At 42.4% G+C, this 26,512-nt stretch overlaps 1 protein-coding gene across 3 annotated transcripts; it reads left to right on the top strand.

Annotated features, from left to right (window-relative positions):
• Window positions 1–16,336: 16,336 nt before the first annotated feature.
• Window positions 16,337–26,219, top strand: glra2 (glycine receptor, alpha 2; the record flags this gene model as incomplete). Of its 3 annotated transcripts, none has more annotated exons than XM_084545308.1 (9): window positions 16,337–16,422; window positions 17,009–17,130; window positions 19,282–19,349; window positions 20,791–21,014; window positions 22,154–22,236; window positions 22,329–22,466; window positions 22,576–22,790; window positions 24,503–24,652; window positions 25,818–26,219. In XM_084545308.1, the coding sequence occupies 9 exons, from the start codon at window positions 16,337–16,339 to the stop codon at window positions 26,097–26,099; spliced, it is 1,368 nt and encodes a 455-aa protein (XP_084401434.1). In that variant the 3' UTR covers window positions 26,100–26,219. The 3 variants fall into 3 exon arrangements, with proteins under 3 accessions (XP_084401434.1, XP_084401435.1, XP_084401433.1); XM_084545309.1 differs by lacking the exon at window positions 19,282–19,349 and adding an exon at window positions 19,138–19,205; XM_084545307.1 differs by having other exon boundaries at window positions 19,138–19,349.
• Window positions 26,220–26,512: the final 293 nt, after the last annotated feature.

The raw sequence follows: 26,512 nt of genomic DNA, 5'->3' as shown, positions 1-26,512 counted from the left end.
GGACAACTTTATCCTGAAGCATTCCTGTCCTGCGCGCAAAGTCCTCCGTTGCGCATACAGTAGAAGTGACTGGATTATCGTCCACGAAGTTGATCTGCCAATCAAGATTACAACCTGCATCTCAAGCTATTGTTCAGGACGACGACAGAGCAAGAGAGTGCAGATTGCTGTTAGATCAGCTGAGTCAAACTGACAACAAACAGAAAAAGGCCTGATCACAGGTCAGGGATCACCGTTCAATCTGTGAGCTGCAGAGTCAGGGAAAAATATATCTCTTTGTGCCTCTCATTATGTTCCACACACAGATCTAACCATTTGGTTTTCAGAAAAATTAATAAATAGATAAATAAATAAAATAAGACCAATGATCAGGATTTAAAATAATTCCACTGACTGATAAAGCATTTGAACCTGTCTCCAAGATTGGGACTACTTCACTGAGGTTTATTTTGCAGGATAAAAACGTAACTCTGGGACTTCTGTAGTTTAGAATATATAATTTCTTTATTCTTCTTCTATTTTAAAGTTACAATGAGTCAAAGATTCATCCCAGTGGCATAGGCTCTACTAAAGAGCAGTAAATCACTTAGTGAATCCACCCGCATTAACTTTAATTTTAATACAAACATGCATGTATGATTGCCCCCAACAAAATCCCCTCTTGGCACGTGTTCATCCAGAGTTATATTTGTGGGAAAGTATTTCGCTTCTTGTAAACAGACTTGCTCGGGCGCACGGGCCCTCTGATTTTTAAGATATCTCTCATGCTTGACATTACTTCTGTGGAGTGGGATAAATGGCGGCCTTTCACAGAGATGGGGCCTTTAAAGAAACAATACCAGTCACCATCAGTCCAGCTCGCTGGTATCCGGTATCCAAGGAGGCCTGAGCACCCCCTAATCCATTCCAGTCTTTTCATTGGTGGCCAAGTGGGCAATTCTCAATGGTTTGTTTCATGGTCAAACAGGGCATCTTCCCAACATGGCAAACACAAAAGTGGCTGAAAGGCAAATATTTAACTGGTCAACTTCAGAGTTTTATGTGTCACTTTTTGGGCAGAGATTATTGTTTTAATTCACTTTTTCCGAAACAACAATATGTTTGGCTGCAATGAAACTAGTTTGTTATCAGAAATCGGCTCGATTGCAAACCCAAAAGTGCCACAGCGGCTTCGGTGCGTGCTCTCTTTCTGTCCGTGTGCATCAGCCGCATGTCGGTGTGTGCTGTGAATAGAGGATCTGCATGGGAACGTTCCAGCACTGGGCTGGCTCTTACAGCAGGCGCAGCAGCTGGTAGACAGCAGGCATGCAACTGTTATAAGGCCGGAGCGCGGAAAAACAATACGCACCAGACAAAGCCTTTTTATCTGACATTATACGGCACGTATGCTCACGTCACATCGACACAGCAAATTCAGCCGGGACATTTGCTTCATAGGTAGATGCTGTAGTCTTCGTGAAACCCTCTGTGTTTCTGGAGATGGTGACGTTTATTTTCAGACTTAGCAGACGTTGCTGTTGGTGTAGTCTTTGCATTCTGATCATATTTGTAACTGTTCTGAGATCCAGTACATCATATCTGTTTAATTATATTCTGAAAATGCATTGTGGATATAAGTGAGAGCTTAGCATGCTTCGCTCTCACTGAATAAGATTCTGAATGCTTGGATTTATCCACCCCCTGATTTATTGAGTGTTTGATTAGTGCAGACTGATACCTTGTGCAGGGAAACTATCAGGCGCAGTAATACGTGTCGTGTGTTTTTCTTACCAAAGAGACAATAAAATTAATTGCAGCTGAAGGCCGAACATTTCTTGAAGCAATGTTCTCCGTCCTAATTTACGCCGTGCTCCTATTTAAGAACGAGCACGGCGAAACCGGGGACGATGGAAGCAAATTGAGGCAATCCTGCAGCGTCTAATTGCAGATAAAGTAAAGCTGCTGAAGCGCGGTACCAAACACAACAGCCGCCATGGTTACCGGCCACTGAGAAAGTGGCAGACTCTTTGAATGGGCCCAAAATGAGGGGCAGTTTAATGCTCACTGAGAGCAAAATTGGCATAACATCAACTGTTACATGACTTGGTTGGACAATTCTTGCCTGCGAGGCGTTCCTTAATGTGTCAGGTCATTACGCTGTTATCCCCTGCACATATGAGTCATAGAATAAAACAGAATATGTTCTAGTTTAATAAAAAAAATAAAATACGAAGCATTGCAAAATACTCATTCTTTTGAAAATAAACAGCCCGGTATTGAATGTTTGCTTTAATTGATTACTTTTAGTTTGCCTTTATCCGGGTCAACAGATGTTAAGAAACATGGCTGCAAACATTCAGTTCCTGCATGCACTTATGGGGGAAAAAAGCTCAATAGGGTCAGCGCAGACAAACTGGTTCCAGCTCAAATGTTTTGTGGCCTAATCTGAACTGCAGAGGCGCCCGTAATGTATGGACACGTTTGACTGTTTTCCTGGAGAAGCCAGGGTTCGGATAAAATGTCTGATTATTTCACCAGCCGTACGTACACTGTGTGGTACGTATGGCTGGATCTGTTCTTCGGCAAGTTGGAGCTGAAATGAAAGGGGAGGATCTTTGCTATAAACCTTAAGGCTAGCCAAGGGTTTGCAAAGTAAATATTTCTTGGGTAGCTATGTGTTTATTTCAGCGTTAGTTCATGCACAAAGAAAAAAATATATAAAAGCATGAGGAGCGTCTATTCCACTGGATAGAGACCAGACTAAAGACTAAAGAATCTCCACAAGCAACAAGAGCTGAAGGCAGCTGCTTTGAAGGTCTTGATGAGCATCACCAGGGAATACACAAAGAATCTGGTGATGTCTATGTGTTGAAGACTTCAGGCACAGGTTTTTCCACAATGCTTGTTTTGTCTGACTTCATGTGCATCTGTCCGCTTCAGCTGAATCCCCAAACTTTGTGCAATGTGCTTTGAAATATTGCATAGTTTGTCCAGTAATGACTTGTGTATTTTTGAGCAGTAGAAGAACAGATTCTCCCAAGTCTCCTAAACATCCAGTGAATGGCGTTCAAAACGTGCTTTGGATGCATTCACATGGAAACAAGTTAGAGAATGAACATGAGTCCTGCGCAAACCACGCTGTATTCACATGTAAACTCAAATCTCCTTGAATACGACTGCTCCTGAGACTTTGACCCTCGAATTGCAGAGAACACACATCTGGTTTAGTATTTGAAAAGAAAAGTGGAAAATTATGTTTCCATTGCCATCTCAGGGATATTACAGCTGACCGTGCGTGTTGTTTACCGCCACTCACAAATGGCTTTCAGAAGAATTCAACTTGCCTGTGAAAACAGAGCCCTGCTTACAAGTTGAAAAACACACGCCGCTCACGGACGAAGTTCGTGTTTGAGTATTTTAATAGAATGTTTTCTTCGAACTAACCCCCCTGACTTGACCGTGCTTCTCTGATTATGTCTTGAGCTTAACAAAATAAAAGTCCTGGAAAGGGTTTGGAGGAACATCAGTCTCTGCTAGAGGCTCTTCAAACACGAGTCGAAACAGAGAGTGGGGAAAGTGGCGGTGACCGACTCCAGCAGGTCGAAGGGAGTGATGAACGTGTAAGCAGCGCTGAGCTCATGTAATTTATTGCCCCTGAGGCCCCCAGGCAGAGGGCAGTAACAAAACAGCTCCGCACACAGCTGGGAGCTGGGCAGGAAGTTAGATCCAGGCTGCTTATGTGTGAAAAGACAGAATAAATGAAAAAACTTATAACGCTTGTGGCCTGAATATCCAGAGTTTGAGAAAACAGAGCCGCGTTGCATCTGCTGCCCTTGATTTGTGGGCGAAATGAGTTGGGAGTGGCCAGATTTTGAGGACTCAACAGACAGACTTAACCCTGCGAATGGAAAAACAAAGCAAGCTATGCACACCCTCGTGACTCCGGCTCCAGAGATAATTGGGTCACTGCGACTCTGTTGCTCTCCACAGTACACAGGATGCGTCATGAAGGAACCATCAGCGGTCTTTTTGGGTGTTTAGACATGAAAGCATTTGATCCTTGCACAAATAAAACAAGCAGAGACGCATTATGTCAGGAAGAAAGTCAAAGGGGAGTGAGGGGGGTGGGGGCGTGGTGGATCAGACTTGAGCAACACTGGGGCAAACATTGCGAGCATGGTGGTAAACTTGTGCTGAATTCTTCCTTCACCACTCCCATCATTTGGTGGCTGGCAGTGAAGGCCATGAGCAGCGTGAAACATCAACAGCGATCAATCAAAGTTGAGTCTTTGACTATTGAGCTCCATTTTATTTGAAGCAGTTTCTCAGATGAATGTGGTGCAGGAGTCCTTATTTGTTCAAAGAGATTATTCTAAATGTATTGTTACTGCTGCTGAACTGATGGCAAAACAAGCCTTTGCTGCCATCTAGTGGATTTTGGTTTTATTGTTGCCCAGAGGCGTAAACTATGAAATTAATGGACAAAAATGTGTGTTCTCCAAACTAAAGATGTTCTTCCGATAAACATGTAACAAAGTAAGACACAAAACATTCAAAGTTATTTCCAGTTTTATAATTTCTAACCCTTTTAACCTAAACTCGCTTTGTAGAAGATCTGCTGCTGCTCGTGTGCAGGTTTCGCATAAGAGTCTCCTGAGTCACAGCTTGTAGACGCACTGTTTCTACAAACACAAGTCATAATGTGAGAAAAATCTCATGATAAAAACTGCTGAGGGGTTTGAAGACTTTGCTGTATATGTTTCATAGACACATTCAGTGCAATCGAGCTGTTGTGCAACAGGTTTGGGAGATTTTGCCGTACTTTTTTGTGCAAGGGTGTGACCAGCTCCCCCCTTCGAAATGAGAGTTTAGAACTGGGTTTAATTAAGGTGTGCACGTTCAGATTTAATACACCACTCTCTGGGGGTCATGTACATCAGATGATACGACTGCGTGTAGGTTAAAGGTGTTGATGCTAAAGGTATTTGGCCGGGTATTGCAGAATATTATATGCATGATGATGACCCGACTGTGGGCTAAATTAAAGGATTCTCTTATCTTCTTAAACACATGGCCTAATATTACAAGTATACAAAAGACCATTTATGTGTATAGAAATGCTCTTGTGTTTCCTGAAATGTGCACATTTGATACCAGACTCTCATTTGTTAATGAATGGTATAGACGGTTTGGACTGCAGGGCTGTTAAACAGATGTCTATTGAACACATGCTGTTTCCTGCTGTGATTGATTTGCACTTTGGCCACCTAAATCTAAATGTGGCTCAATTGTCTGAACTGATGTCACCGGTTTGAATGTTCTGCGGTGCGCTTTGCATGTGAAGGCCGCTTCATTATCAGGATAGTGTTGTAGACATTTGTTATCGCTCACAAGTAGTTCCTCCCATCACCATGCAGAGCACCACAGAAAGCGCCACCGGGAGCTGAACCTGTCGAATTCACGAGCCCGTTTGGATCGGGTCAAACAGAAGTGTGTGCAAATAAAACGCCGTGCAGCCTGAAGTGTTAATCAGGAGATTAGTCGGTGTTTTCAATTAGAAAAAAATGGCAGGGCGCAGTGTGGCTTTTCTTCGATCGCGACTGTTGAAAGTGAAATTTCTCAAGCAGGCTCCTGTTATGTTACTTGACAGATTAAGTGGTATGCTCCGGTTTTACCTGAGGAAAATCATCAACTCACGGGATAACAGGCGACTCGTGTTATTTGAATGGTATCACCTCCCAGCAGCTGCTCTCCTGTTGACTCTCCTGAGCTGGGAATAAAGGCGTGCAGTCTTGTGTGTGTTTGCTTTACATCTCTGTCCTTTTTGAACTCTTTAAGATTTACATTAAAATATATATATATGTGTGAATATATATATATCTGAGGTAGAAGGAGTCAATTCTTGCCAACTTCTTGAGCAGCGACGTGTTTTTAGAAATCAGAAAAGTCTGAAATATAATGAATAAATACATAAATAAAAGAAATGTGAGATTAACACAACAGTATGATTAAATGAGTGCCAGTGAACACTCCAAATGTAGTGTAGGAAGTGATATTTTTTGCAGGATTTTGGAAATAGAGCATCCACGGCTTTAATGGAGGCCCATCTGCTGCAGAAAACAGATTTAAATTTTCTATTTCGTTCCCTTTGTCATCTATTTTACTATTATTAGGAGTGAAACTGTTCAAGATTCAGTATTTATTTTCAAAGACTTTCCTCCTTCCTCACTAGAAACATTGGCAGGTTGTGTTCTTAGAGCACGAGGTGTCTATCTGCCCAATCAATAAATGAAATGGACAAGCTTCAATACCTCTTCTCTAAACATTTGTTATCTTCGAAACTATTACCGTCCCCTTAGGCGATTATGTCAAAACTGAATAGTTGCATCGTTCAAGGTTCACATTGAGGTGATGCATCACGGCGTCCATTTCCAAGCTGATTACTCTCCGCCAGTCTTCACCACAATCTCCCCGCTCTGGCTTCCCCAAACACTCAGCGCCAGCGCCGAAAGGAGGCGAATGCGACTCCTCATATTTTATTCATTCGCAGGTTCGGTGACCTCCAAATGTCCACGTCTCGCCGTGGTTTCACTCATACCTCGACCAACAGGACATGGTTAGTCATTAGCACTCTACATCTCAAACTGGAGACTTTGTTGTGGTTACTTATTCACAGGATGCTGCCGCACTTCTTGTTCTTTGGAAATAGCAAACAAGGTGAAGGGTATAGTGGGAACTGGCCTTGTTTACTGTATATCAGTGGGACACAGACAAGCATAATACAATAGTAAGCACTTCTACTTCATTATCACAGTCAGCATGCGCCTTATTACGATTTATATGCTCTGCAATCTTGCAATAGCACGCTGTTTATACTGATGTGCGTTTGTGCCGGTGGCTCCGCTCTCTCGTTGGGAATTGGGCTCATAAGAAGGCGAACGTAATTGTTATTTGCCAACGTGGTAATAGCAGGCATTCATTGTCATTTTTAATTATTTTACCAGTTGCTCTCTGAAGCTATTGAATGCCGCACTGATTTTAGAGTCTGCACAATTTGCTGTAGGGATTGTAGGGTTTTTTCAAAAGAGTTAATTATTTGATCTTACTTATCACGCTCACCCTGCCTTATTTCTTGTGCAGCATTAAATGGCTTTCTAGGATGTTTGCACCCGCGTATCTTTGAGTATTTTATCACGGCGGCCACTGTAAAAACTGACAAGGGACCATTTCAGAGCTCCACTCACTGTCAGGGCCCGGCAGAGTGTCATTATTTTCCCCGGAGGCCCCGCTTCATTAGAAAAACAGACCCATCAGACAGCCAGCGGGGGAACGAGTCCATCACTGAGCCTCACCCACATTGATCCGCACTCAATACAGCAACAGAATGAGAAATGTACACCTTTAAAATGTGCCAAAGCTTCCCAGACAAAGCGAGAAGTAAGCGGTGACATATTTTCGGCCGTTGCCGTGGATATCCAACCACCTGGTTTACTGGTAAACGCCACGGATGCTGTAGATGGAGCTGTGCATTCTCCAAGAGTTGAAGGGAAAAAAAGCCTGTTTTTAGGTCAGTGCTCTCGTACTTTCTGTGCAGTCCTTTCAGGGTCACAGAAGCCACCGAGGGGAGATGTGCAGCTCTCATGACACCATGAGTTTCACTGTGATCAAATTGTCCTCTGTGTGTGTGTGTGTGTGTATGTGTGTGTCCTCCCAACAGCTGAGTCTCAGCCTATAACCCTGGAAGACTTTGGCACACAGTCTTAAAACAGCCTCCTAAAATTTGACATTTAAACAGAAAATTTTAAACTTTAAATTATGTAAAATTTTGTAGGGTTTCCGGGTTCGAGTCCAGGCCGACTGGGGTCTTTCTTAGAGGAGTTTGCATGTTCTCCCTGTGTCTGCACGGGTTCTCTCCCGGTACTCCGGCTTCCTCCCACCGTCCACATGCTCATTAGGTTAACTGGTGATTCTAAATTGGCCGTAGGTGTGTTTGTGAGTGTGAATGGTTGTCTGTCTCTTTGTGTTAGCCCTGCGATGGACTGGCAACCTGTCTATCAATATGCAAATATTGTTCGGTAGGCCTATAGTTCAATATTGTTGTAAATATTGAACTAAAATATGTTTTTAAGATGTACAAACCATCATTTTGCATGGTAAAGTTGAGGTTCTATCTAATCTATTATGTGTCCTCAAAATAAGTGAGCGAAGTAGTTTTTTTTTTCTATTTTCTTATTTTTATTTTCAAATGAATCATAAAGTTTTTTTGTTTTTTTAGGAGGATTTTCATTTTTTATCTTATTTTATTTTATTTTATTTACTTTTTTACTGACCCTTTCTCCCTTCTTCATCCCTTCATCTGCCTAATACTATTGACTGATGCCAAATTAAACTGTGCCTGATTGTTTCTCTCCAGCCTGATGAGAACAGCTGCACCGGATCAATATATCCATTTGTAAAGTAAAATCTAATTGGAAATTGGTGCCCATTTGCCGTCGCTGCTCTCAGGCGCAGGAGCAGACCCCGCTGGCTGGCTGGTGAGACAGGCGAAGCCAGAAAGGGTGCTTTTGGCGAAACCAGATAAGAGTCGTTTGTTATCTCACCTCATAATGAGAAATCAAACAGATTCCTCTGCTTGTGTGTGTGGACTCCCCCCCACCATCCCCCACTTCCTCCCTCCCGATACACTGGCAGTGTTTAATTGTGTTCGCCAGCTGAAACCCTCACAGCTTTTGAGGTTTCATTCGTCATCAGAGAAATACAGCTGCTGCAATCCGCTTATCAATGTGTGTCTCGGTGATGTTTCCATGGAAACTGTGTTTACTGCCCCACAGTGTTCTAAAAATGGTTCCAAAGTGATAACGGCGCCAGAGTAGTGAAAGCAGTGCAAAGATGTGATGAACAATGACAATGACTGACACTGAAACAAGTGAATTTAAATGCACACAGGCACCGCACGAGCTGCTCGTACGCTGTTAAGATGAATTCAGTGTCTGAAATGAATTAACGTTTTGTTTTTGATCATTTAAAGGTAAAAAAGATGTTGAATTTGAACGCCACTCTCCCGTCTGGCTTCTTTCTCCTAGTCCCTGTTCGTGAATCTCGCTGGCAGCTCTGCAGAGGTGACGGTGAATACAGAAATACAAATTACACATCGGAATTGAGGTTGACCCTGTGGCAGTCCGTGCTTAGTGTGAAGTCCAAATAGTGGGATTTAAAAGGCTAATTAATGTCATTATTTCTCTTTCTTCTAATAATAATGCGAGACTCTACTGACACATTACCCGAACCTGGACAGACTGAGATATATCCATTCATGCAGTCTTCTTTAGTCTGTGTATGTGAAAGCGCTGTCCCCATTTCATCCCACTGATAATTCTGTGAGCTGAGATATAGCGAAAAGAAAAAAAAGTAAAGATACAGAAAGAACGCAAACACGCCGCTTTTATATATATTATTATTACAGATATTTTATTCCTTCTTCCTTCCTTCCCATTTTCTTGCCTCAGCGTGAATGTTGAGAGACGTCTTTTGAAGAAGACAATAATCAGCTGTTTTGGATGGAGGAGACAGTTGCAGCGCTGTTCCCATGGCAATGAGCTTGGAGGATGTAACTTTGCATTCATCAAGTTTAAAGAAGTGTTTCACAGTCGCTGAGAGAAAGCCGGGCTTCAGTGAAGTTCTGATGTTCAGTTCAGTTTGTTTTTCTTCTGACAGAACTTCTTAGTATTTGATTGTTGTTGCCTAAATTCTATTATCCTCATGACAGGACTTGTTTCATTCAAGTAGCTGCCATGAGAAACAGAAGTATACGCTCGCTCCCTTGGAGGTATACACTTTATGTTCGAGGTTAAGTCTGCAAAAGTACAGAAACATTGTTCTTGTAGCTGGTTTCAGCAGCCGGAAAAGGCTTTTAATAATAAGAATCATGAGATTGTGTGATTGACTATGTGGTCGTTCAAAGATGAAAGGATGAAAGACACTAAAAACTGTTTTGACGATGAAGATATGTGGCTGTGGCGCATGGGAGGAAACAAACAACAAGAAAAAAAAAAAAGATAAATATTTTATTGTATCATTTTTGGGCATCTGATCTGACAGATTCAAGGTTGTGAATGAATAAAAAAGAAAAAGTCTGTTCTTATTAAATTATCTCCAGGATCGCACCACTAAAAGATAGTTGAGTGAATCCAGGCAGGCTCTGGACTTAATGAGAGCAGAGCTGTTTTAACAATACGTAAAAGATGCGGTAGCTGTCAGGTATCTTCTCTGACCGTCTCTCATGATCTTGACAGCTCCACATCGCGTCCACCACCCAACCAGAACCACACTTTCCTTCCAGAATAAGAGCTGAAATAAATATATCAGTGTAAGATATACTGCATCCAAACTGACTCCCTCCATAATTCCATCCTATGGCTAATTAACGACCTGGTTAGCAAGTGCACACTTGGAAATGCACATTTGGAAGTATAAACTTTCCAGGAAACACTTGCGAGTCCACATTGGCTCCCTTGGAAGTATGCACTACCTCTCTTGGAAGTATACATTTGATACCTTTGAGGTGCACACTTGCTCCCTTGGAAGTATGCTCTTGCAAGTGCACACTTGAACATGCAAGGAACGGTGAAAGGGAGCAAGCAAGGAAGCAAACAGCCTAATGACGGTGCAAGAGTACAGGGAGAAAGCTATCAAGGTAGCGAGCAAGGAAACGCGGTGCAAGGAAGTAAAGTAGCAAGGCAACAAGGGTACTGAACGCAAAGGTCAAAGTAAGCGTCCAAGCAAGGGAGCAAGGGAACAAGCACTGGGACGAGGGTGCAAGAGAGAAAGGAAGCAAACCTGGCACATGAGAGGAAACAAACAACGAGAAAAAAAATATATACAGTATGTATATATTATTATATAATTTCTGGACATCTGATCCGATCTGACAGATTCAAGGTTGTGAATGAATAATAAAAAAAGGCTGTTCTTATTAAATTATCTCCAGGATCGCACCACTAAAAGACGGTTGAGTAAATCCAGGCAGGCTCTGGACTTAATGAGAGCAGAGCTGCTTTAACATCACATAAAAGATGCGGTAGCTGTCAGGTATCCCCCCTGACCGTCTCTCATCCCTAGATGATCTGACAGCTCCACATCGCGTCCACCACCCAACCAGAACCGCACTTTCCTTCCAGAATAAGAGCTGAACTATATGACTGTAAAATATATGACACTGATGGAGTGCACCCAAGTGTACTCTCCCTCCATAACTCCACGCTAGTAGCTAATTAACGACCTGATTAGCATCATGCAAATGCGATTGTTTGTGCATTTAACATGAATCACATTAGCACCACTTCCAAATAAATCACCCTTAATGAATGCTACTAGTTTTAATAATTGCTGTGATAAGATAAATCGGCCACAGTCTGTTCATAAATAGATTTGGTATAAATAATACGTGTCCTATCCCATTAACTGAGAGGCAACATGATCGTGTTTTTAGTGAAATCATCCTCTGAGGTGCTATAGCAGGTGATGGCACAGACTATTGTGTTTTATCCTGTACTTCTATTTTTTTTTTTCTTTCACTCAGAGTCACAAAGGAGGAGCTGACTATACACTGAAGTGACGTAGTGTGCGAAAGATGCAAATGAAGTCTTGCCTTTGAAAATTCAATCAGTGGTGCCTTATTTGAATATGATGTCCATCATCAGTTCGAGGATTTTACTTTGAAAATACTTACTTTGATGTTTTTAACGTTACATGTCAAGAAAGCAGTGACTATTTATGGCATCCATACCTTAAAACTAATTAAAAACGTGCTTTATGTGAAGACAATGCTACTGAAACAGATCTTGATGTAACTGTATTCCAATATAAAATGTTAAGCTGTGGCCCAGCTGTCCTCTCAGAAGGTTTAAAGACAAACAGGACGAGCAGGAGAAGAGACGTGGCTTCAGTCGAGGAGACACTGATGCTTGATAATCAAGAGCAGTGTTTTAGTTTCCTTCCCCGGGATAAGCCCAGGCGCACGAGCTACAAATGAAATGCTTTTACTGTAGCTAGTGTTCAAGTGTAAACGCATGACTGGGACAGAAAACATCACAGACAGCCCTCTTCAGAACAGTAAGCTGCTCACTTCAATAGAACTGGATTCACTTTGAGTGTGACAGTCAGTCATCTTTAATGCGTTCTTCCGTTTGACAGGCTGCATGCTAATCACTTTTACGGAGCCATGTTTGTGCAAGCGCACCATGTCTTGTGTTCCGGGAGTGAGCCTCCCGCCCCGCATACCTGCACATACTCCACTTTTTGACGTCAATCACGACGTCCCGTTTATTCTGACGGACCTGACGAGATGCTGCAGCCAGCTGCGTCTGAGAGTAATCCCGTGGGGAATTTTTCCCACCACGGTTAAGAAACGGTCACATTAAGGTGGTAGTGTCAACATACATTAATATTCAACAAGGCGTCCTGCATTTAAGGGATTAGTTTTCCTATAAATATCTTGTTTAAAAATAAAAAATAAAAGGCCAGGGAATAAGCGCTGGTGCTCTGACGGTGTCCCTCTTGATGGTAATGGGCCCCATAACGTCTAACATCTAAGCCGCGGCGGAAGGCAAAAAATGTTTAATACAAAAAATAAATAAATAAATGGACGGAAAGCAGTTAAGCAATTGAAATTGCATTCACTCTTCAATCTACTCTTGCATCACTTTGACAGCTTTGACAGCAAGACAAGCCTGCAAGCTAGAAATAGATAAGTCGAGAGCCAGTGTCAGCATGGAGCAGAAACTGGCCAGGAAAAAAAAAAAAAAAAGCATGTGTATGTTTGTGCTGCTGTTTAGGTTTTGCATGTGTGCATGGCTGCACAAGAACTGGAGCTCAGGGGGGAGATATCCCAATGTGCAGGTCTGAGGGGAAACACTGTGAGTCGCTTGGGGAGTGATTGCCTAACAAACTTATCGTCCACGACAATGCAAACATGTGCCATTTTTTATTTTTAGCTGCCTGAATGTGCGGAGACAGAACGACTGTGGAGGATGCATGGGGGTCTAGACAGGGGATCAGTGGGTTTTCAGTGCTCAGTGATGGAGAAAGGCTCTGTGGTTGTCAGGGGGCTCCGACTGGTGAAGGAAAGCTGTGATTGACACACGAGTCTTAGTGAGGACCACCGCCGGTACCTTCGCTTAGCCTCTGGGATATCAGGACTACGGGGAGCAGCATCCTCGTATGCATTTTCACGTGACTCCGGATGCCCCTGCACTATATCTTAAAAAGGAGCACAAACATGTGTGTCTGTGCTGCAGCCAGAGTGCGTGCGCCGTATAATCTGAACCAGTTTATCACTCTCTTCTCTAGGAGACTCAAAATAGCTTCATTTTTGCTATGACAGAGGGCTTATGATAATTGCGCTGGGTGTTTTGGCACTGGAGGATTCTCAAATCCTTCCTTCTCTTCAAGAATCCGCTCATTAAATCCTTTACATTCTTCCTCCTGCATGTTGCGCAGCCTCAATCAAAACACCTCCAACCACAAGTTACGTCTCTGTATCCCTGCTAGGCCCCGAGATCAGCTCCATGAGTTGAATTATAGAGCGGGAAAGTCATTAAGAGGGATAAAGATACAAGGGATCGATGGAGCAATGGATAGTCGGCAGCTCTCAATTGTCTCCAGTCCAGTGCACATGAGCATCGGGCGGTAAAGCCTGCTTGTTGTTTCCAGGTGGGCTCACCAGCCAGTCTACAACTCCTCACTTACTGAGGGGGGGGGGGATCAATGTCAACCTCCCACCCAGACTATATGGAGCTTTCAGCTGGCTGCTGCCCCCAACCACGTTCTCGCTGAACAAAAATGGTTCTGTGTGCAGAAACGCCGCAGGTTTCAAACATTCAAAAAGGCTAAATTAATGTGTATATTACTTTGAGGGGTGGGGGAGTGCAGCAGCATCATAGCAGAGAGATTACAAAAGAGGAAACGGTTTGATTTAATTTCAAAGTCATAAATTTGGCTGCAAATCCTTTAGGACAACACAATAAACCAGATGATGTAAAGCCCTTAATTCCCTGCAGAACAACAGGCAGTAGCGAGCAGTCTTTGTTGTGTGTGGGCAGCTTTAAAACAGCGCCTTCGCCCGTCCTGAGCCTGTAATTTTAATAGCTGTGTGGAAACTGCTGGATAAATGAGGCAGACGTTTCTTGTCTAAAGGACTGTTCTGTTTTATTCTTTATCTTTTCACACTCACACAGAGAGAGAGAGAGATGGAGAGGGAGCAACTCTCATTTCTCCTCCCTTAACAACACGCTGATTTGACTTGTTCTCCTTTAATTATGTGACCCACCTGGCCCGAAGTCTTTCCTTAAGGAAACTAATGGCCAATTGAAGCTCCGGTTGCTTGACATTACACAGATGTGCCACATGCAGCTGTCTCAGAGAAGGGGGAATAAGTGGCTTGAGCGCAGGGAGGATTTTTGGCTCACACCAGAAGAAAATGTATTCATTAAAGAAAATACCAAGTTATTATGACCTCAGATCAGACGCGGTGACATTGGGAGCCGTGCACACAAACGTGGACGATGTGACGACACTGTTCTTGGTGACACTCGCAAGACAAAGCAAAGTTTGTTCATTAAAAGCTCAGTATGCAAGCTGGTGAACACGGGCGGCCGTGGTGCTGCACGAGCCACGCAGAAGACGACGCAGTAATGTTAAATCCCTAAAGTGGAGAAAGCAACGGATTCCCAAGCATGAGACACAGTGTGACACTTAATCCACGTAATTTAGACTAGCATTAAAGGAGGAGGAGGAGGAGGAGGAGGAGGGTGAGACGAATGGACCTCAGGCTGAGGCACACCAAGATGATCTGTTAACTGGTCAGTAACCAAGTGTCAGACTAAAGTGTGCGATATGGCCCCAGGCATGTCACAGCAGTGAGGCATGTGACGCGCTGAGAGTAATCTTACAAGCACAACGTCTGAGGTCGGCTTGATGTGAATGAAATGTTGTTGGCTTTTTTTCCCTCACTAACTTTAGCTGCTTCCTCCACAGCACATGACTGTGTGCTCATGTAGAATGAGTCATTCATGCCTGTGGTCCACGAAGCCTCAACAACCCACCCACATCCTGAGACTGCCAGGTCCCTATCCAGCCTCAGCACCAAGAGCTTATATACATATATATTGAACAATGCTAAATCAGTGTGGTGGCCTACTAAACCCCAGTTCCTCCACCCTAGGGCTTCAGCCTCCCCTATACTAAATTTCCTGCCGTCTCAGTCTGTGTCTGTCAGTCAGCTCTCTTTGGTCTCGCTCTGGGAGGCCAACCTTTCAGCATTTCCAGCGATGTGCCTCTGAAATCTGTTTCCAGGGCAACCGGGGTACCAAATACTCTCCCAGCGGCTTTTTTTTTCGCTGGTGCGTCCTTTGTTTACACTTTTCATATCTGTGAGGATGTAGGTTGCTCTAAACAGACGTGGATAGGAACAAAAATAGCATGTTGCTTACAAATACACCGAAGGATGGTGTAACCCAGCGGATCTGATGCTAGAGACCCACAAGCATCAATCATAATTTTAGCTCATTCCTGAAAATGATTATTACAAGAGAAGGATGCGAGCCACGTTTTCACCTCAGAATGACTGTCACATTATACCAAACACGATTCAAATTGTACCTAATTTCACTTTTTTTTCGAAACATGAAAAAAATCCGAAAACCTGTTAATCCTGGTGCGCAGCTGCGCGCACTGGGAGATTCCCCATCAAGCCCATGTCCTGAGACAAAAGCTGTCATTTCAAACAGTCGTCATGCAACAGACTCTGGCGACTGTGTTTGGATGTCTTTCTGGTGATTACCCCCCTCGTTTAGCGGACTTATTGAAAACCAACTCACGTCCACCACTTTTAAGCCTTGCGCTTGCGCGTAACGGAACCGGGAGCTGTCCAAGTGCTGAAATGAGAAAAGGCGTTCCTCTTCCATTCCTTGACGGTCCTCCACCTGAGAGAGATTTCACTTCCTAAGTAACACCACAGGCCAGCGGGTTGGTCTCCACGCAGGGGAGCTCGTTATACCTCAGCCAAACGCCAGCGCAGACCCTCCAGCCGATGCGTCTTGGAGTTTCACCTGCGTCTCGGCGTCTGACCACAGGACCGATGTTTCCTCACACCTCCGCTTCGAGAGATCTGTTTTTGGGAGTCAGAGTTTCATGAAAACTAAACTATGATCCGTGGCTGCGTTGAGGAATGTCTCCTGTATTTTTGTGTGACACGAGAACACCCAAACGCCCACGACTTGGTCAGGAAGAAAGCGGCATCCCTATTTGGATTATGTGTCTGACTAATGTAAACATATGGAAGAAATAGAAAAGTGAGCACATGGGGAAGCCACCGGGAATGAATCGCTCCTTCATTAAGGTTTTGGCAGCTTTGTTTACATGTTTCATGGAGACAAACAACTTCAGGTAGGCGAATTTATTTAACAGACATATTTGATATATATATATATTTCACCTTTTTAAATCTGCGAAAATAAAATATGAATTATTATTTTAAAAAATCAATATGAAGGAAGTAGTGCAGTTTTTCCTGCACAAAGTTGGCAGCTGCATAAGTCACTGATTGGAATTGACTAAACTTGATATTTATTTACAACTCTTTGTTGATCCCAACTGTCAATTTATAAGTCTAATATATTTTTTAAAATATACATAATTGCCTCTGCTACAACGACTTGGTGACATTTACGCATGCACTACTGTTATTATTATCTATACTCTTGTGGTATTACAACAGTATTTCTGCAATATTGCCATTGCTGGGGTATCTGTGTAGGAATCTCGCGTTATGAGAAGAATAATCTTTTTTTTTTAGATGCCCACGACGTCGAAATCACATCTGATACGTGTGTGTGCGCGCGTTAACGCATTTTCTAATTTAACTCCGGGGCAGCTGCCGGGCGACAGATAACCAGGTTTACCTCCTGGTTCTGAGCTCTGACTTCTGCCTGATCAAGTGATGTTTTTTGTTTTTTTTTCTTTCCCTCACCAGAGTTGTGGATGCCAAAGAGTACGATACCAGATCATCCTCTAACCTGTCTCCATCAGACTTTCTGGACTCGCTCATGGGTCGCACGTCCGGGTATGACGCACGGATAAGACCGAATTTTAAAGGTTTGTTCATCTTTGCCTTTTAGAAATCTAGACACACTTCACTTCCCAGATATAAAAGTAGAAACATTTACAAAGCACACACTGTGAACACAGCAAAGTTTTTTCCTACTTATCTAGACATCCACTGACTGCTATCTGTTGCCCTTTGATAAGAACAATCAATCACTTCTGTTACCAGTAACATAATTGTCCTGGCTTGAATTAAATCATGAACTAACCCCTCCTCTTAACATTGCATGCTTGTTTTCATTTTGTGACGCTGTTTCTCAAGACAGAAAACTCAATCTTCACCAAATAATTGTTTAAAAACAGGGTGGACGAGGCCAGCTTGTACATATCAAACTCAGACTAGTTCTCACAGCAGACAGGGATGCCACCATGACAGGCCAAATGATGGATGGTGCCCCTGTGGCAAGGCTGCAGGCTACTGACTTCCTCTGTTGTCTTTGCTGTGATGCTGAGGATAGACGTGGCATCTGTCACTGGAACGGAACTGAGCGAGGAGAGGCTGGCCCGCCAGGGCTCGGGCCCACTCCAGGCTGGGTCAGGTGGGCTGGGATTTAGCGGCTTTAGGGGAAAGCGGCCAGACAGCATAGGCTATAGCGCAGGGATTGATCAGCAGGATTCAAGAAACACGCGTCCCAGATCTTTTCTCTTCATTCGGGAGAAAAGGAAGATTGCCGAACATGAGAGGAGGCCTGTTTAACGCCGGGTGGTGTTTTCAAAGGAAGGATGATGACTTGTTCCTTGCTAATAAGAGGAGGATTATAAAAGCCATAAAGCCTTATTTAAACATTGCTGGTTCCATTTTTTATTTTGAGGGCAGATGCACAATTAGACTGCCTTGAACACACACAAGGCTAGAAAACAAACGCTTAAGCACAAACCCACTGCTGTGATGTAATCAGATGATTTTTGGTTGTGAACCCCGCTAGTCATACTTTGAAGAGTGTTGAACTGTACTTCTGAAGACTGACCCAGATTTACTTGCTGAGCTTGTTGTGACGAGGTACGCGGCGGATTTTTTCAGCCTCTGCTGTTAAATGCAGCTACCTGACGAGAAACTGAGGCAAATATTAACACCATGAAATATAGATGAGGAAAACATAGGGGAAGGGCACCGGGAAGGGTTTACAACTTCACTTATCAGACGGAGAAGAAAATAGATTTGCAGTGGCTTTAAATGGCATATAACCTGCCACGGTTTGCAAAGAGCTTGCACTTCAAGCAGCTCTATGGATGGGGGGGGGGGGGAAAGAGCATGCTTGGTATGCTTTACTCACAGTGTTGGAGAGAAAAGCATTTGATGCTAGGCCAACATATTACTGAAAATGCATTTTCACTATTTGCAGATTATTTTATTAACTGATTATGAATTGTTTAACACAGGAAATACCAGAAAATAGTGAATGATAATTTCCATTTTGACAAATTTAAATGTTTTTTTTCCAATTGGTACCACAAAACCTGAAGAAATGTAGTTTAATATCATAGAAGGGTAAGAAAATATTCACGTTTCCAAAGCTAAAACTGATCTGTTATCAGATTTCTGCTGATTAAGACATTGATTATTCAGCCCTGTGTGTGTGTGCATGCCTTTCTTTGTGTGCGCATGCGCGAGTCAGCCTCCAGATTTCCAACATCATTACGCAAGACATCATTGCATAATTATATCATCAAGCTGACACTCTGATGTCAGCACTGATTGATATATTCAGTTTGAGTTGAATTGCATTATTTTAGACAGTCAGTGGCGTTTAGGAAACACAATTTCAGCCTCCAGTGGCGTACGTTTAATGCAGTCTTTGGTCTGATAAAGCATGCAGCTCGTCACCATCCACTCCTTAAACTCTCTTAACAGAAGACTGTTCTGTTCGTGCATGTTTACCTACAGGGTGGAAAAAGAAGCGTGTGAACCAAGAGATCACATCTCCCCCTCTTCAAACCGTGATGACTTGTCTGCTTTAAGCCTCTCTCCTGTCATGTCATTGTCATTCCATTTCACAGGTCCCCCTGTAAACGTTACATGCAATATTTTTATCAACAGCTTCGGCTCTGTCACAGAGACAACCATGGTGAGTTCCTCTGTCATTTCGGTCGATTATTACCCTGCAAACTGTGTCAATGTGTTATCTATCCCTCAACCTGCAGGTCCACCAGTTAATGTTACCTGCAACATATTTATCAACAGCTTTGGTTCTATAGCAGAAACTACAATGGTGAGTTGAGTGTTTGAGTGCTTGGACATGTTCCACAGCCCCGACCCCCTCCTCTGGAGTTAAGACTGAATCATCCTGTTTTTACCCAGCCTAATCGATTTTTCTTTATCCATGGTATGTCTTCCTACTCATAAAAAGATTTATTTATTTATTTTTGCCATCAAGGAGTCTATTGGCGGGCTATCCAACCCCAGTGGTTCCTTCTTGCTCCCATGATGCCCTTTGTACAAGTGCTCGACCAGGTTTAATAATTCATGCAGCAAATCCTTAAGTGTAGGCAATAATTGACAAAAAGGGGGGGCTTGGGCTTTTAAACGAGCCGTACAACATGCTACGTGTGAAGGCACCCAACCGCCAAAAGGGTTAATAATAAAAAACCTGCGAGGCTGCATAGAAAACTAATCACGATCAAAGGATTCATAATGAGTGATAATAACTATTTAGATAATAAACGGGAAACGTTCATTTGCGCAGGAGTAGGGACGCGTAAGACTGCCAGAGAATTACACAGTATTAGACAAGCATGCAAATATTTGGAACCGCCAATATGCTGATGAAATGTCAAACAACATAAGGGCCTCTCATCATCATGACATATCAATTACACTGAGCAAATGAGATTTGTGACACTCAGTTCACTACTAACTGCGCTGTCACAGTTTTCCTCATCAGGCTCTGTATCTAATAAATGTGTCATTTAGCTCCTGTAATGGCTTTCACATGATTCTGGTATAAACTTATTGAGGTTAATGTTTTTGCGAATGCAGCTCGTAACTATATGTAATCATCAAAGCTGTCATGTGAACACATGTACTATAATATTTCAGATTATGAACACTGGGATGATTGTTGTGCTGGATGATATAGATTAGTCAAAATAATTTTTCCACCATCATCCATTTTATTATTTGTCATATGTTGTTATTGGTGTTAGGACTGCTATTGGAAATGATTTTGAGTATTTAAATGCACAGTTTTTACTTAAAAGTAGTGGCAATATTCAATAACATTGTGAAAAGTAGAAGTCGTCGCATTTGTAAAATAAGATTTTTGTATGCATTTATGTCTAAACTACATTTTAATTTATAGTTTATGAAGTTATTTTAGCTATTTTACAAACTGGAGTCTCAACAGTGTAGATTATATATAATTATATTCTGTGTATGTAAAATCTTGATTAAATATGGCTGTCAAGTTAAATTGTTTCAGTCTAAAATTAAAAATAAGGTATAGACCTCGTTGAATTTCTTTAATTGTATTATTTTAGCCATGATATTTTTGTGTGTGTGTGTTACAAAAATGATTACTTACCTCATCAAACCGAGGCTTATGTAATGTTAAAAACTGACACCAGTGACTGGCGTCCCGTCGTCAGCATGCATGCTCATGGCACAAATCACAGCCGCTGCGAAATATGCAAAGCCGCCTGTTATCTCCGCAGGATTACAGAGTGAACATCTTCCTGCGGCAGAAGTGGAATGACCCACGGCTGGCGTACAGCAAATACCCGGATTCCTCCCTCGACCTGGACCCGTCCATGCTGGACTCCATATGGAAGCCTGACCTCTTCTTTGCCAACGAGAAGGGAGCCAACTTCCACGACGTCACCACGGACAACAAGCTGCTGCGGATCTTCAAGGATGGGACTGTCCTCTACAGCATCAGGTGCAGCACTGGACCTTCGTACAGTCATTCAATCAGAAAATGAATCGACTAATTGAGTGACTTCTCAATGAAATTCCCCAGACCAAATTATTAATTGAGAAGTAATAAGTATATAAGTCAAAAGTGAAGATAATTGTCAGTTGCAGCCGCAGTTAGCAGCATTTGGTATTGTAGGCGCGTAGCCGAGGTAGAAACAGCATCGTCTTGCAAGACGATGCTGCAGAGAACCAAAAGCCCTGATGCATAGATTACCCCAGGACACGTTCACTCATGGCATTTCTTCCATTTCCTCTCCAACATCAAAGACTGTCAATCCAAAGCATACAGTTTTAAATAGATTTTATCTCATTATGATCGCTCCTTTGAAATGGTATCACTTACTGAACTACTGCAGAATCCTGTGTGTGATGTAGATTTCCAATAAAGGAGCACTGATTTCAAGGGGATGCACTAACCTCAGGGGCATCGCTGAGACTATAAAGCAAAGATGGAAACAAGAAATCTTCATGTTCATGTTCATATTTCATATGCAGTGGCAAAAAAATATATAATAAGACTCTGAAACATTCAACTCACTCAGGACTGATGAGATTTTAAAGGCCCAACGGCCCGACTTTTGACTAAGGTAAAGGTACGAGACATGAAAATACCTTGTATTTCATTTCAATACGACTTCAGTCGCACACAGCATTCAATTTTTTGCTGCAACGATGCGATGTAAGGCAGATCAATTTTGAGTCCATTTAGAGGACAGCTCCAGGCTGAGCGGTGCTCAGGTGTGGAGGTAGAGAGGGTTGAGGGGGAGAAATGGAAGGTGGTTAGCAGTACTCTCCATTCATGGGAGAAATGACAAGAGTGTGCCGACTGGGAGCCACGGTGTATCACAGAAACAATAAGTTGTGGTAATGAAAGTGTGATAGGAACCTGCTGAAGGGAATCCTACACGATATGTTGGAGGTTATCACACAGAAGAAATAAAGCACCAAATACAAAGATTGCCACAAAGAAAAGTACCAACTGTAATTTAATTTTTCAAGCTAATTATTTTCTATTCACATGCCAACCAACTAGTTTGAGGTTTAATAAATATATTTCTTTCAAAATCACATGTTCATGGGTGACTCTGTTGCTCATCACAGGTTGACTCTCATTCTGTCATGCCCAATGGATTTGAAGAACTTTCCCATGGATGTCCAAACTTGTACGATGCAACTGGAAAGTTGTAAGAATCGATTTTCTCATTTTTGCCCCTGCACTTTCTGAAATGAGTATCGGCTCAATGCCTAAATCCATGTGCTCTGTTTCTGTCTCTAGTCGGCTACACCATGAACGACTTGGTCTTCGAGTGGCTGGAGAACGGAGCGGTGCAGGTGTCAGACGGACTCACCCTGCCTCAGTTCATTATGAGGGAAGAGAAGGAGCTGGGCTACTGCACCAAACACTACAACACTGGTCAGAGGGAGAACGCAGACACACACACACACAAGCGCCGTTATTAATATTTCATACAGCTGTAACGTTTCTCCCGGGCTCGATGGTTAAATTGCATTTGTCGAAACAGGTAAATTCACCTGCATTGAAGTTAACTTCCACCTGGAGCGCCAGATGGGCTACTACCTGATCCAGATGTACATTCCCTCCCTCCTTATTGTCATCCTCTCGTGGGTGTCTTTTTGGATCAACATGGATGCCGCTCCTGCCAGAGTGGCGCTGGGCATCACCACTGTGCTTACCATGACCACCCAAAGCTCCGGCTCCAGAGCTTCTCTTCCAAAGGTAAACCTCTAAGGATCTTTTCTGTCAGGAGCACAAACAGGGAACATGTCGCAGTCATTTAAAGCACAAAAAAAAAAAAAATCTGTAACATATTGTAAAGGGACTAAGAAACCGAACACTTGCCTTTTTTTTAGTCATATGCATTTTAAAGACTTTGCTTACGCTGACGTTCAAACACAGCTATGCATAACTATGACACAGTGTTCAAAGTTAAAACCAAACCGTATCAAAAATCGGCTTTGCACAAGAAATTTAGGAACAAATGTTATTTAAAATTAATCTTAGGATCGCATTTTAGTGCATGATTGTGGCACAACACATGTTTCATCTGCATCTCATACATCACTAGTTGCATGCAAAACATCCGAACTAGGATTAGATCAATTTTACTTAATAATTTTCTTAAAATTTTCAAAGATCAAGATTAACTGTATGGCTTTGATGCATGTTTATCACACACACAAATTGCACAAGACAGATTTCTGCATTTTAATCTGTCGCGTATATTACGTACGTATATTTCAGACAGTGACAAAACTTCTGTCACATCTGTCATTAAGGTATTAGAATAAGTTCTTTGTGAGAGACTTCTACTGTAACTGTGGTTTATCGAAATGTCTGTGATGTACTGTATATGGAGCTACAGAGATGTAAAGTCTCAAATGATGGGTAACAAACGGATGAATTAGTTTTCTTTAAGAATTCAGTCCCTTAATGCAAGACTCAGCCAGCAATATATCCGACAATGGACAGATTTATACCTAACACATTATTCAGTCTAAAGAAGAAATAATTCTTCATTGTAGCATGAGTACAGTTTATCACGTGTCTATTATGTGAAAGCCACGGCAATACATCAGAGGAAACGAAACGTCTTATTTTTGACACATTAAAAGCAGAACCAAGAAAGCTGATATCTACTGTTCAGCATTTTTGTCGCAGCAACAAAGACGCTGTGATCTAAAGCATATGTACATTACAGATGCCGTGGCGGCGTGTGGTAGCTTATTTTCAATCAGGGGAAATTGCCATGCACATATTGCGAAGGGTGCTACAGACACAGTGAGAGTCGGATCCTGATGATCAATCACTCTCCGCGCATCATTCTGTACACGAGCGCTAAAGGCCTCAGCCACGTCAGAGATTCTCACATGAAAGACGCGCATACTGATAAATATTTAAGGAGCAGGCTCCGAGAGCGTCGGCTCACGAAAACAATAACTCAATATGCCGTAAGTGCCCTCAGAAAGCTGAGTTGTTTTTGCCACATGCTAATCAGCTGTCACGATGAGGTCACACTGATGAGGCTTTCAACTGAATCCTTACTTTCTCGAAATGAGCAGATCAAGACCTCTGCTAAAGCTACACAACTAATACTGGAGTTCTCCTTGTGTTGGTAATTAGGGCAGCCATTGTCTCCCACTGTTTACGACTGTGCAATCACTGACATTACTGGCGGCTCTGATAACACTTGTTGGCAAACATTATCTATAATTACAGTCATATAGAAGTCACGGTTAACTGATGTAATGAGGAAAATAAAAGTGGGGATACAAAGCAGCTAACTGCAGATCAAATAATCGAATTCATTAAAGAAAGGGAAGAACAAAAACCTGCAAATATTTTGAAGTCAGATTCAAACTGGATGTGAAGTGTTATCTGATGCTGTCACCTTGAAGGAGCTAACAAAGGAAATCTGCTTTCTCTCCCAGGTCTCTTACGTGAAAGCCATTGATATCTGGATGGCTGTGTGTCTGCTCTTTGTATTTGCTGCATTGCTAGAATATGCTGGGGTTAATTTTGTCTCCAGGCAACAGAAAGAGTTCCTTCGCCTGAGGAGAAGACAAAGGAGGAGTCACAAGGTAGGCTTTAAAACTCTTTACAAGGTTGTTGTTTGGATGTCAGACTTTTTAGCCACACTGGCAATACGGGCTCTGGGGGCGGCAATGTTGATCAGCTAGATCTAGTCCTTAAAATATATTTGTTCCTTTGGATAGATTGCCATAAATTTGGTAAAACATTCAGCCTGGACTGACGATAAATCATCATGATTCCAGTTTTGAGAAACTTCTCACTTCTGCGGTTAAACATTTAAACATCGAGGTATGATGTATCTCAGTGGTGGCCACCATGATATTTGAACTTTGAACTTTGTTTTTATCTATCTGAATTATCTATAAATTTTGTGCAAACACTCATTATCCATCTGGATGAAGTCTGTTTTATTTGTATAACCTCAAATGGCTAATTACACATTAGCCTCCAATGGATTGGCGGATTGTACAAAAAGACTATATCCATCCTTCAAGTGGTAATCTTAAGGGTTTTAATCCTGGTTGATAACACGGGTCACAGAATTTTAGGGAGCAGCAAAACCAATGATTGTCATTTAAAGACACTTTTGTCAGTTGAACGATTTAACAGTTAAGCTGCCGCAGTATAAAATGTTTGGTTGGCATTAGCAGCAGTGTCTGAATCCATCAGATGACAAAAACAGAATTTAGCACTAACCTAATACAGCATTTTATTTTTCCGAGAATGTCACCACAGACACCTGGTGCATAATGACCAACTACAAATGTATTAATATTGCCAATCTTTGGGACTGGCGTTTTAAGCCCTTGATTTGGAACATTTAACTTAACAGGATAAAAAAGGAGGAAACCTCAGGTGCAACAGAGCAGGGATCCGTCTTCCAAAGAGGGCATATATGCAATAGATGTTGCGTGCACTGAATAGTAATAAATGTAAAACTACCGAAATACCCATCAGCCTAACTCTTGATAGCATCTACAAACAAAGAAGTGCACTGAAGAAGTGTACCATTATTGTTGTTAGCCTGAATTAAGATTCATCTCCTAAAGCAGCTGTCCTTGGTTTAATTTAAGTTTTATATTTTTAATATCTCATTATTAAGGTTTGTCACTTGCTGCGGAAACACAAGCCTGCGGCCACTAACAAGTAAAACATAACGTGAGGTGCAGTCTAGCTGAACCACATGTGCGCATGTTTTTTTTTTTTTTGCAGGATGATGATATGCGTGAAGGCCGCTTTAATTTAGCTGGCTACAACATGAGTCAATGTCTGCCAACGAAGGACGGCTCAGCTGTTAAGAACGCTGCCCCAGCTCCGAACCCTCCACCGTCAGTCCCAAAGGACATCGACACCATGAAGAAAAAGTTTGTGGACAGAGCCAAGAGGATAGACACGATCTCCAGGGCCGCATTTCCCCTGGCTTTCCTCATCTTCAACGTCTTCTACTGGGTTACCTACAAGATCATCCGGCATGAGGACATCCACACGAAGTAAAGACTCTACCCTCGACAGATAACATTATATTTTTCATTTCTCAGATTGAGAAATGCTTGGATTGGAAGGCGGGGCGAGAGGGAGAGAAGGGAAACTGTGCATTGAGAGGCACCATGGTGATAATGGTGGTGTTCTTTCAGGGATTAGCGTACAATGTTCATGCATCACACAGTAATGCTCATGTTCTGATAATGTGAACAGCTCTTGAGATACAGTGGCTTTACTTGTACTTGTACTGCTGCATAATATTTTCTGAAGAATCGAGACTTAGTAACATGCTGGAGAAGACGGACCAAAATCTTTTTGAATTCTGCCTTGGTGTCTGTGCAACCAAGCGACAAAGCAACATTCCACAGATCCATAACTGTAAGGTAGCCTAGTCAGACCTTTTTGTGATTGCAAAATTTCTTATT

The sequence above is a fragment of the Chelon labrosus genome, assembly GCF_963514085.1.
Source record: "Chelon labrosus genome assembly, chromosome: 5".
NCBI lineage: Eukaryota > Metazoa > Chordata > Actinopteri > Mugiliformes > Mugilidae > Chelon > Chelon labrosus.
Note: the sequence above shows the minus strand (reverse complement) of the source record. Positions and strands in the feature narration are given on the sequence as shown.